General features: G+C 41.0%; 1 protein-coding gene across 1 annotated transcript in view; it reads right to left on the reverse strand.

Moving 5' to 3' along the window:
- Positions 1-12068, reverse strand: part of LRRC9 (leucine rich repeat containing 9) — a 640455-nt gene that overhangs the window by 430751 nt on the left and 197636 nt on the right. Inside the window, exon 9 of the mRNA XM_069207426.1 lies at positions 217-443. Coding sequence (XP_069063527.1) covers positions 217-443 — 227 coding nt within the window. The remainder of the gene's footprint in view (positions 1-216; positions 444-12068) is intronic.

Raw genomic sequence — 12068 nt, forward strand, 5'->3', positions numbered from 1 at the left:
GTCTGTTCCTTTTTTTCCTGCCAGACTCAATCTTAGGGCTCATTTCTTCCTTCAAGTCAATTCATACTGATGCAGCTTCTAAATATCTAGGTCAAGCCTCTTGTACAGTGTGGAAGGGCTCGGAATTCATTTTTTGTTATGAAAAACGAGGGCTCTGACATGCTTTCTTTTGTAATACATTTATCTCTGTGGTTGCATCTTGACAGTTTCACATACTCATCTAGTTTTGTGGTCCAGAATTGAATCCTTTCTTTCAGGAGTTTTATTTTTCCACAAATCTGCTTTTCGAAGCCTGTGCTTTCTGTAGTGTCTTTAATCCTTTTCATATGATCTCCTGACCCATCAATTGCTTCTTCAGGGTGACTCTGATCCTGGATGATAAAACCAGGAAGATTGTTCCCATTTTTTTCTGTAGTTCGCAGCTCTTCAAGTTCCCGTTCTAACTGTAAAAGATAACATCATAACAGATTTTTAGTACATCAAATCAAACTCAGGGCAAACTAAATGTAGTACTACTAGTGGATATATTTCCAATGCAAATATTTTTGAACCAGGAAATTTACTATATACCATATGAGAAATTCAAATATAGAATGCAACCACTAATCCTCTGGCTGCACATCACTGTACCAGAAGTGATTAGAAGTTTATCGATGCAGGACTAAATATATTAGTTGCAAACAATCAAATAAAAAAGCAATAACATTACCTTGCCACCCTAAACACATTGAGAAAGGCAAATACCCTTTTAGGGAGAGTTTACCAAGTAGGGGTCTTGAGGATTGTGAAAACACATTTACATCCTTTGCATGTGGTGCCCCCAGGCAAAACAAGCAGTTGTTTGAACAAACATCTCCTTAGAAGTATATGGAATACCAAATAAGGTACAAATGGGAGAATGAGGATACTTGCAATAACTTTGTATTTTCACCCAAACATTAAGCTTGAAAGAAGCAACCCACAGCAATATTCTCCTTCAAAGAAGTGTAAGAAATCAATCTGTTAGGTTATGGAAGGAGAGCTCCAAAAGGATCCTTGCCTAAAAGTATTATGACACCTAGAAGTAGTGTGGACCGATCTCAAAGAATACTGCTGGGGAGGATTTAGAGGCACAAGGATCATTACTTCAATAAACAAACCTGTAAAAAGAATAAAAGAAGTATGACTCAAAAACAGGAACAATGTAAAATATGTATGAGCTACTTTGTTCTGAAACTAGAAAAGAAAAGCACATCTTTGCATCAGACAGTCTAGTTGAAGAAGGACAATTGCAGGCTAAGAATCGTAAGTGCCTGCAGTGATCTCCCCATCTATAGTGAGAGACATCTATGGTCATTTTGGTTGTAAAAGTCGGATTCTAAATTAGATCTAACTTCAACTAGTTGAATTGCAATGATCACCACTGAAGAAACTCCGAACCCTGGTTGGGAACTGTGTCCAGTTCCTGATGAGATGAAGTTGCAGAACTCACATTCAAAGTCACATTGTAACACCTAACTAGAAAACCTGAAACCACCTTGCCAAAGTCCGAGAAGAACTTGATAAATGATACACTGCCTGCACAAGCACTCCTCCAGATTTGCAATGCTAAATCGCAAAGTAACCCATTTCTAGAAGTTAGACCCAATTTAGACATGTGTCTTGATAAAGCCGGTCTCAGATTGTGAAGCCTAGAAATTGATGATGTTCCTCCTTGATAGGGATGTAGAGCTATGCATTTTAGTGTTTCACAAATGTTGTCCAGTTCTTGACATGAATAACCTTGGAGATTAGAGACGCAGTGACCTTATAGAAAGGCCCCAACAAGGAGGTATAGTTCATCCTGTAAAGCTCTAATTCCAGCTTAAATCATCATGGGAATAATAAAGTCCTTGAAATAAAACCTTAGGTCCTTTTCCTTCTTTGGAACTAACTCAATTGCATCCAGAAGATGTTTTTGAGTCTTACAAAATATGTGGATATGAACTCAGTAAATTAGTGGATTTGGGGTAGGGGCTCAAGGAAGGTAGAAGTATGAGTGGTCTGGGAGATCCACTGTTGCTAAAAGGAGGTCATATTTGCACCTAGTGGGTATTTGTTAGACTTTTCATCCTTGGCGTGGTCTCCCTTAACTTTTTGCCTCTGTTTCCCAGGTTGTTGATGTGTGCTGGACTCTGATTTTGCTACTCTGGGCACTTTACCACTGCTAACCAGTTCTAAAGTGCAAGTGCTCCTATACAAAATGTGTATGTAATTGGCTTATCCATGACTGGTATTTTTGATTTACTAGTAGGTCCCTAGTAAAGTGCACTAGAAGTGCCCAGGGCCTGTAAATCAAATGCTACTAGTGAGCCTGCAGCACTGGTTGTGCCACCCACATTAGTAGCTCTGTAATCATGTCTCAGACCTGCCACTGCAGTGTCTGTGCATGCAGTTTTAACTGTAAATTCGACTTGGCAAGTGTACCCACTTGTCAGGCCTAAACCTTCCCTTTTCTTACATGTAAGACACCCCTAAGGTAGGCCACAGGTAGCCCCAAGGGCAGGGTGCAGTGTATGGTTAAGGTAGGACATATAGTAATGTGTTTTATATGTCCTGACAGTGAAATACTGCTAAATTAGTTTTTCACTGTTGCAAGGCCTGTCCCTCTCATAGGTTAACATGGGGGTTACCTTTAAATATGATTAATGTGTATATTCCCTTTGGGGGCGGATAGACATGTGGAGTTTGGGGTCTCTGAGCTCACAATTTAAAAATAAATCTTTTAGTAAAATTGATTTTAAGATTGTATGTTTGAAAATGCCACTTTTAGAAAGTGAGCATTTTCTTGCTTAAACCATTTCTGTGACTGCCTGTTTGTGGATTCCCTGTCTGGGTCAGTTTGACAGTTGGGCTGGTTGCACAGCTTACTTGACAGTGACACAAAGGGAGCTGGGGTGTAGCCTGCATATCCTGATGAGCCATCTGTGCTAGGAGGTAGGGAAGGAGTGGTCACTCACACCTGGAAGGGCTGTGTCTGCCCTCACACAATGCAGTCTCCAACCCCCTGGTGTGTGTCTGGGGCCTAGCCTGGGCAAGGCAGGATTTCACAAACAAGAGAGCCTTTTCTTTGAAGTAAACCTACTTCAAAGGGCAACATGGGTATAAGAAGGACACCCAAAACCACACACTTTAGAACGCTTCTGGAAACCAAGAGGAACCTCTGCCTGGAGAAGAGCTGAAGAGCTGAGGAAGAAGAGCTGCCCTGCCTGTGACTGTACTTTGTAGAGCTATCCTACAGTTGATGCTTCTGCCTGTGCTAGAGGACAAAGACTGGACTTTGTGTTGCCTTCCTTCTTGTGAAGAACTCTCCAAGGGCTTGATTTAGAGCTTGCCTCCTGTTGTTTGAAGTCTCAGGGACAGCAAAGACTTCTCTCTGCCAGCACCTGGAGCCTCTGCTGAGGCTCCTACTCTGCCAAGTGGTGCCCATCCAGTTCCTGGGACCCTGAAAGGAGAAGCTGGCAGGCCAAGAGTGAGAAATCCACGCACCGACTGCCGTGTGGGGAAAAGATCGACGCTACTCTGATCTGCAGCTGAAAAATCTACGTGCCGCCTGCTTCGCAGCTGAAAATCGACGCTCGCCTGCAACGTGACCAGAAGATCAACACCCACGGCTGGAAAAACGATGTGCAGCATCGCTGACGGAGGCTGGTGAGATCGCAACCCACACTGCGTGGTTTTCGGATCATCGTGCGGCTGGATTTCGGAGGCAAACACCGCTGGCCGTGTAAAAACGACGCAAGGCCTGCCCGGACCCTAGAGTGCTGACCGGATCGACGCATCGCTCGCCTGTGGAGAGAAAAAACAACGCACGCCGGCCGAACCAAAGGACAAACGACACAAGGTCTCGCTCGTGAGTGATATTGATGCATCGCAAGCCCTTTTTGACGCACACTCACCCATGTGGGGTTATTTTTGACGCGCCCAAGGTACATTTTCACGCTAACAGTGTTAGCGTTATGTTTAAAATTACATGAAGACTCTTTTTGCATTTTTTGTGATAACTTGACTTGTGTATTGTGTATTTTTGTCGTTCTGGTCTTGTTTTGATTAGATAAGTATTTTCTATTTTTCTAAACCTTTGTTGTGTCATTTTGTAGTGTTTTCATTAGGTTACTGTGTGTGTTGGTACAAATACTTTACACCTAGCACTCTGAAGTTAAGCCTACTGCTCGTGCCAAGCTACCAAGGGGGTAAAGCAGGGATTAGCTGAGGGTGATTCTCTTTTACCCTGGCTAGAGCGAGGGTCCTTGCTTGGACAGGGGGTAACCTGACTGCCAACAAAAGACCCCATTTCTAACAGTATTCATGTTTCAAGATGGCTATGAAAGCCTCTTGCAACACCAACAAGAGATCAGCCTGAGCATACAACTCTGGAAGGCAGAGGCGTTTAGCTAGGGATGAAACCTATGCTTCTCGGATGATACATAACTGGGCTACAAACCTGTGATCTGTGAAAATCACAGATGGAACCTGACCCATGTTAGGTCGAACTGGATGATACAAAGGACACTTAAATCTTACTGTGAGAGGTACACGTTAAATGAAAAGATACCAGATTGTCAGACAAGAAATGCAAAGAAGGAGACAAATGCAGTATTCCTCCATATAGATCATAACATCTAGTTTAGGCAAATTTCTCGTCCACAGAAATTTGTACTGTCTTGCTGATAAGGGATTCAGAAGTCAGGAGAATTGCATCAGGTACTGTTTCCTGAGAAATTAAGGGAGTTTCAATAATAGTCTGCGCTTTCCACAATATCAATTCTAACACAGATTTATTCTTCCTTTCCTTCTTATTCTCCTTATTCTTGTTATTCGCCTTCTCCTCATTTTTGTACAGTGAAACAGCAACCCTGATGAATGTTTTAGCTCCAAAGAAGGGGCCATTTCTATTTGTAAACCTTGCTCTGTTATGCATTAATGTACCCTTAAAGAGTTTGAGCATAGGGTTATGTGGTTTAGTATAATCTGGTACCAATTCATGGGTACCAGATGCCTCTACTACTGATGTGTTGCTATTAAGAGCATGAACGGAGACAGGCTCCATCTCCAAGGACAGGGAGATTTGGAAGATTGATCAATTTGATCCATGTAACTTCATTTACCCACAGGGTGCTCACACCTATTTGTGGAGTTCCAGAGTGACAGTAGCCTTCTGCAGTAAAGTTTGGGCTTGGTTAGGTGTGAGCAAGTGAACCACTGCCACAGGAACCCAATCTAAGCAACACTGTGCTTTCCCTCCAAGAGGTACTCACAAAGCAAGCACCGAGAGATTCACACACTGAATGGGCACTAAAAGATTCAAAACAGATCGTCAATAGGGGAAAAGGTCACAGAAGGCACTGTCAATTCAGATACAATGCCTAATACAGAATTTCACTTGACTAACTGTGACAGTTCTGTCCTGCTACAAAGTACATGCTTGCTATTAGTACATTTGGACTTCAATAACATACAACAACTGCACAACCTTAACTGAATTCAGGCACAGAAAAAACAACACAAAATAAGGAGGATGATCACGCTCTATGAGACTGAATTTGTAGCATTGAAAATGCACTGTGTCGTGAAACACATTTACATGCTTTCATTGAAATTACATGAAGGAATAAAAAAAAGGAGTATATTTTGAAATAATATGGCTTGTGAAAATATTTTGCACGTTCAACTAAGACATAAGCGATACAAAGTGCCCATTTACTCCCCAATTCATTCTGAACATGGTAGAAAGAGGCAGGCTTTCTCAATACAACAAATTCAAAAACACATCTCTTCTAGAAGTCATACAGCAGGAAGATAAAGGCAGTTCTACCAAAAATTGGAAGCCCTGTCATCCTTTTTGGATACTTAGAGTGACAGGAAGTAGATGTATTAGTTTTTGACAAGAGGGCAGCAGGAAGATCACAAAAGGATGAGTCCAACATTCTTTAAAAGAGAGCATTCTTTTAGAGAAGCTTTTTTTTGCCATCATGCCTGTCTGGGCACCCAGTAAGCTGGCTGGAAAGTGGAAGTGCAGGACAAAAGAGTAACAAATATATATATATATATATATTTAGAGAGAGAGAGAGAGAGAGATAAAAAGAGATAGATAGAAATATATAGATATAGAATAGTCTTCATGAATGTGCTTGTTGGCATCCAATACGAATAATACAAATAAGGGTTTCAGGTTGTTTGCGGATTTCTGGTTTCGCGACAGGTTAAACAAAAGAGTTACAGAACTGCATCTTTCAGAAATTAACTTTAGCTCTTTCACAATGCATATTTCTGTCGTTTTTAGAAATGAATCCATTATTTACCCAAATTATTCTTGTCATACCTCAAGTCTGTTCTTTAGCACAGCTCTATAAACAGAGGTATTGGATTATATCCTTTGTGCAAGGGTGTCAATTCCTACCACCCAACAAATTTGTTTTCACGTTTATTTTGTCCACTGAGCAAGCAAACCCACATGCCTACACCACAAACCGTTCAGCAACCATTATATTGTGAAATGTGGATGTGAGAAAGAGAATTGTCAGCAAATGAAATATATACATCCATACACATACACAATGTTCAAATTTGGATATCTGGTTCATTAATGAAAAGCCTCAACTATCAGGGTACATACTCTAAGGCATGAGCTCAGCTTGCATTACCGACAGTGGTTTTGATGTAAAAACAAGTTGTCATGTTCGTAAAATGTAATCATTTGTGGCTTTATATAATTTTCGCAGTATGCCTCGTTGTTATATGCATATACATGCAGAAGGAAGGCAAACACGCTGGTGATTGTTTTCAAAATAAAATGTACCCAAATAATATTTGCAATTTTGAAACAAAACGGTGGAAATACTGTTTTGCTAAACTACTGTGCAATTTTTAAGGACAACTTCAAAAACCAATCCTCGAAGAAACCATTTAATAAAACATGTTTGAGGTAAGGCTGTTTTAAAAAAATACTAATATTGGAGAGTCATTGTAAACATAGTAGACGCAACAAGAAACAAGCACTTGCAATGCAATAGGTCTCGCATTTGCTTGAGTTAGAGCCATTGCCACTGTAAATGCATAACTGGACTTTTCTTGCCACATAAATTGGTCAACACTGCCAAATAGTTTGTTACTGTCTGACCCATAATTCCAGTGTCCTTGTATTTATCTAAAGCACTTGCATTTACCTTCTTCCTCTTTCTGCAGCAAAAAATGATAATATTGCCATTATTTTGTTTTATATATTATTATTTGGTAATTGTCACTGCACTGCAGATAATTAAAAGTTTCCAGGAGGTGCGCTAAATAATTTTTTCAACTAGGCTCATTAACACTTGGGGGCTCAAAACATTTGCAGAGACGTTTGGACTTCTGTGTTTTCTCGTTTCGTTACTTGCATAGTGTTAAAACCTGCTGCAAAATCTTTCATTTATACTTGCATTGTCAACACTGAACAAAATGTCCTTGCCATTGTACGCTATCCAACACTGTGGCTGACTCCAGTAAACATGTGGTCACAGTCACTGACTGCACACCCAGAAAAACACTCGCAACAGTCAGAAGTCTGGGGATGCAGCAGTTTTATGAATTGCTTTCTTCATTTTTCATTGCAAAAAATATGACACTTGCAAAATTTGGGTCTGCTAAAGAGAGCACAGGCTACTATGTAAGAACTTTGAAAACCGCTGTCCCAGCCCTCCGATAACAAAAACAGTGAGGCACACGGTGAATTGCGAAACCCATAGATTTACACTATTCTTGTCTGAATATACACAAAGTTATGTACAGAGTAGTACTTTCAATCATCTGAAAATTGCCAAGGAGCTGCAGCTTTCAGTGAACTACAGCTCATCTCGAGGCACCTAGAGAACACTACATTTTTCACAGAGCTACAGCCCACTGTCTATCACTCGCTGCCTTTCAGCACACAACAAAGGTAAATATACTTAATACACAGACCCCAAAAAATCCTAACAGGACCCCCCCTGTGTTGGCAGGATGTGCTATTACTAATCACAGGCCTCTCAAACCTTCAGATGTAGCACTGGCACAAAACAAACAGCGTGCAATAAAGACACGACCGTCAAACCAAGAGGCAAGACCCTTGCGCTTAAAACACATCCCTGGATCCTAGAAGGTCTTCACCTGGGATGCTACTGACAGATCTCTTTATGTTACATGCTCGCCACAGACCGCATGAGCCGCTTAATTTACGAGCCTTCATTCGTGATAGTCTTCGGACAGGCAGTTTTGGGCTACTGTCAATAAATAACACAAGGCTGTTTCGAAGACGGAGTCCCTGCCGCAAGTGCGTTTGTTTCCGCAAGAAAAAAGACACAACAACCCGAGTGGCGGCAAACGAAAACAAGAGAGAAACTAGACCCAAGATTAAACGAGTTAGAGCTATTAGCAGTTATAAACTCCTACCAGCCTTTTTTTGCCACATTAAATTGTAAAAAAGAGCGCAATTGTGCTGCTACAGTTCCCTCGTAGTGAGACCTATCGGCAAAAGTGCAATTATCTACGTAACCGGCAAAAGTGCAATTAACTATGTAACAGGGTCGATGTCATGAAAAGTGCTCAACTTCTGCCAAGCAAGATCGCGCTGCGAAAAAAGATAAAAAGTAGTCCACAAACCGGATGGAAAACAGCGAGCCTCGCATGTTTTCAGTACTTGGTCGCTGCGCTCGAGGAGGGCTAACCACCGGAAAAGGCATGACGTATGCATGCCTTCCACTAATGAAAGCAAGCAGATTTCAACAGGCAAGCCCACGAACCAATGAAAGACACTGACGGAACATGGACGGGGCTCCGAGCCCTTTTCTAACTACTAAACGTCTATCAAGCAAAACGCATGCGCAAGCGCATGCGACGCAGGCCCAACCCTAAAAAGTAGCCCTATTCTTTAAAAAAGTCACAAAAATGCACGTGTAGTTCTATGACATTTACATTGGTACAGAATGACTATCAGGAATTCACAAGAGCTCACATAAGTAGGCCAGGAAACCATAATCCTAGCAAACTTTTCTGAATTCCATTTTGTCATGCACAAATGTACTCATGTATGTTTGTTCACATGATAAACTGCAGAGTAAATGCAAATTCTCTTGTTAACATTTTATTTCTCTAGTGGGAAAATATGTGCCCTACAGAGAAGCTCTTAGTTCCTTCTGAAAGTGTTTGATTCCTGCCCTTGTCGGTTAGTAAATGTACATCCCCTTTCTAGGGTGGGAATGGGTTGAAGATGAGATGGGGAATAACACGGACACAATTTAGGGGTCACCAGAGGCTGAACCTCCGACCCTTGATCATCTGTTCGGGACACGTGGCCTGTTTGCTTGTGACCCCTGAATTTATTAGTTAAACTTTCTGCAGTTCCAAAACAGAAGCCGATTCCGTTTTTCTTGTTACATATTTATTTTGTGACAGTTCTGCGAGTGACACGCCTTGAGAGGGGGCATTACAGTTGTAGAGTGGAGCAGAGTCGTAGCGTGGAGTGGTGTAGAGTGCCACAGAATGGAGTCCAAGAGTGGAGTGGTGTAGGGTGAAGTAGAGTGGAGTTGCATAAGGTGGAGTGGAGTGGCTTAGGGTGGAGTGGAGTAAAGTAGGGCATTATAGGGTGGAGGGGCAAAGATTGGAATGGTGTATAATGTAGTGGAGTGGCACAGCATACAGTGAAGTAAAGTGTCAAAGTGGAGCGGCTTACAGTGGAGAGGCACAAAGTGAAGTAGAGTATTATAGAGTGGAGTGGTGAAGTGTGGCGTATGCATGGTGTGGTTGCACACAGAGTGTTACTGATAAAACTAAGCATCGCACAAATAATAATGTGTGGAAATGGTATCATCTAGTGTACTGATTTGATTGTATTATAATATTTGTTTACACCACACTTCCATATTATAAAAAAAACTGTGCTTCATTTGTGTTTTTGTAATTCTGATATATTTTAAAATATTTGCATAGTTCATTTAGAGACATTTAAATTTTGTAGTGTGCTAGAAAAATAACTTTTCTTTCCCAGTACTTGACAATATTGTCCCATAAATCAACTCACTTTGAAGTCAGAGAAAGAAAAGTAAACAACAAACTCCCTCGGAAGACGAAGCCTGACATTTGAACTCCATCTTTAAATGCACAGCAAATGTGGCAAGATAAGAACAAAATGTAAAGGCCCGGCCACAGAAAGCTAGGATTTGTGGAAGGCGCAGTGGTGAAAAAAGGTTTGCTCCACGGGAGCGACAAACACATGGTGGACAGTCTAACACAAATAAAGCCAGCAAGTAGAAAGCCAAAAAAAGGGACTTACATACCGCAAATCCAGTGGTAAGTAATGGACGGAATGCATTCTCATGGAAGCTTTCAGAATCCCATAAGAAGTCTTTTTGCAATAGACAGCTATGCTGGTAGGTTTCGACCTAAAAAAGTAAGCTTGTGATCATGCAAAAAAGACTTGGGTGATTGTAGGTATTGGGCCCACAAATCTGCTGCATGCGTACTATGTACATGGGAGTCATGCCAAGGACAGGAAAAGAATTAAAAGACTGTAGGTTAATCATCAGATCTATCTGTAAAATCATTACCACGATTTAAGGTAGGACATGTTATTTGGATATAAGTGGCCTGCAAGAAGTAAGTAGAGTGGCGCACAAATTATTAAACTTTCCTAATTTTAAAAGCTGCACCTAATTTTCACAAATACATAGATTATGAGAAATCACATTACTTTGAATGCAGATTTCAATAGTTATTGCAAATAAAGATAACTTAAAGAGTAGTTTGAATGAAATGTCCAGAAAAACATAAGGCACGCTGCAAATCTCTTTGGAATTCACAGTATCTACTTTCATGCCAATGCAGTCTCACCACTTCACAAAACCATGGCACATCTAACTCTCACTCTTAATATGAAATGAATGATAGCTCCTCTGAGCTGTATTAAAATGCTTGTTAAATCCTGTTTCACCAGAACTCTTCATTGAAATAAGCTGCTTAAGTGATGTGTTCCAGTTATTTAAGTGGGAAGAGGTATATTGCATGTTTCATGCTGCTTTGCTGCTGATGCATAATGACTGATACAATTTCTCAGAGTCAGCAACAAAAGCAAAGTTTGTTTATGTTCTAGATCAGTGTTTCCCAAACTGTGGTTCACAACCCACTAGTAGGTCCCAAGCTGATTTTGGTGGGTCACAAAAGTCAGAGCAAGAAATTTAGATGCTTTTAAATTCGGTGTTTAGCTTGCCACATTTGCAAGTGATTCAAAGACATGGGAATTGGTGTTTACTTTTCTTTTCCTGACTGCAAAGTGAGAGGAGTTTTAAAAGTGGGATTAAGTGACAATGTTGGATGTTGTGTTACACAATACAAAACAAAATGTAAATACCTGTAAATTAACTGTATGCATTCAGCAGTTAGGAAAGCAAAAATGAAACACCTTTTTGTAATTCTGAAGTGTGCTGGAAAGAGATTTTAAGAGGAACAAAACACATCAAGATACATACTTGGTGTTGAACAAATGATAAATATTCACGTAAACCCGATTTCCAAACATTATCATTTGTGAGCAATGTAGCTTTAGCAGTAAAAATTGAATGTCTCTGCAAATTTAATGGCCAATTGGACGGAAAATGTGCTGTCTATAAATGACAAAGCTCCACCACACTATGGTTTAGTTACAATACAAAATGTTCCCGCCTCAAGTCCACTATAGGTAGGTGGGTCACAAATTATTATCATTCTAAAAAGTGGGTCGTGATTTTAAAATGTTTGGGGACCACTGTTTAGGTAATAGTGCAGTCAATCGCCTATTTAAAGAAACTGTTGCATAGCCTTTAACCTCTTGTCAAAGGTAGAAAAAGGCACCTGAGTTACGCCATAGGCAACACAAACTTAGGCGGTCATTCTGACCTTGGCGGACGGCGGAGGCCGTCCGCCAAGGTACCGCCGTCAGAACACCGCACCGCGGTCAAAAGACCGCGGCGGTGATTCTGAGATTTGCCCGGGGCTGGCGGGCGGCCGCCAAAAGGCCGCCCGCCAGCCCAGGGCAAATCAACCTTCCCATTAGGATGCCGGCT

This window comes from Pleurodeles waltl, chromosome 9 (genome assembly GCF_031143425.1).
Source record: "Pleurodeles waltl isolate 20211129_DDA chromosome 9, aPleWal1.hap1.20221129, whole genome shotgun sequence".
NCBI classification, from domain to species: domain Eukaryota; kingdom Metazoa; phylum Chordata; class Amphibia; order Caudata; family Salamandridae; genus Pleurodeles; species Pleurodeles waltl.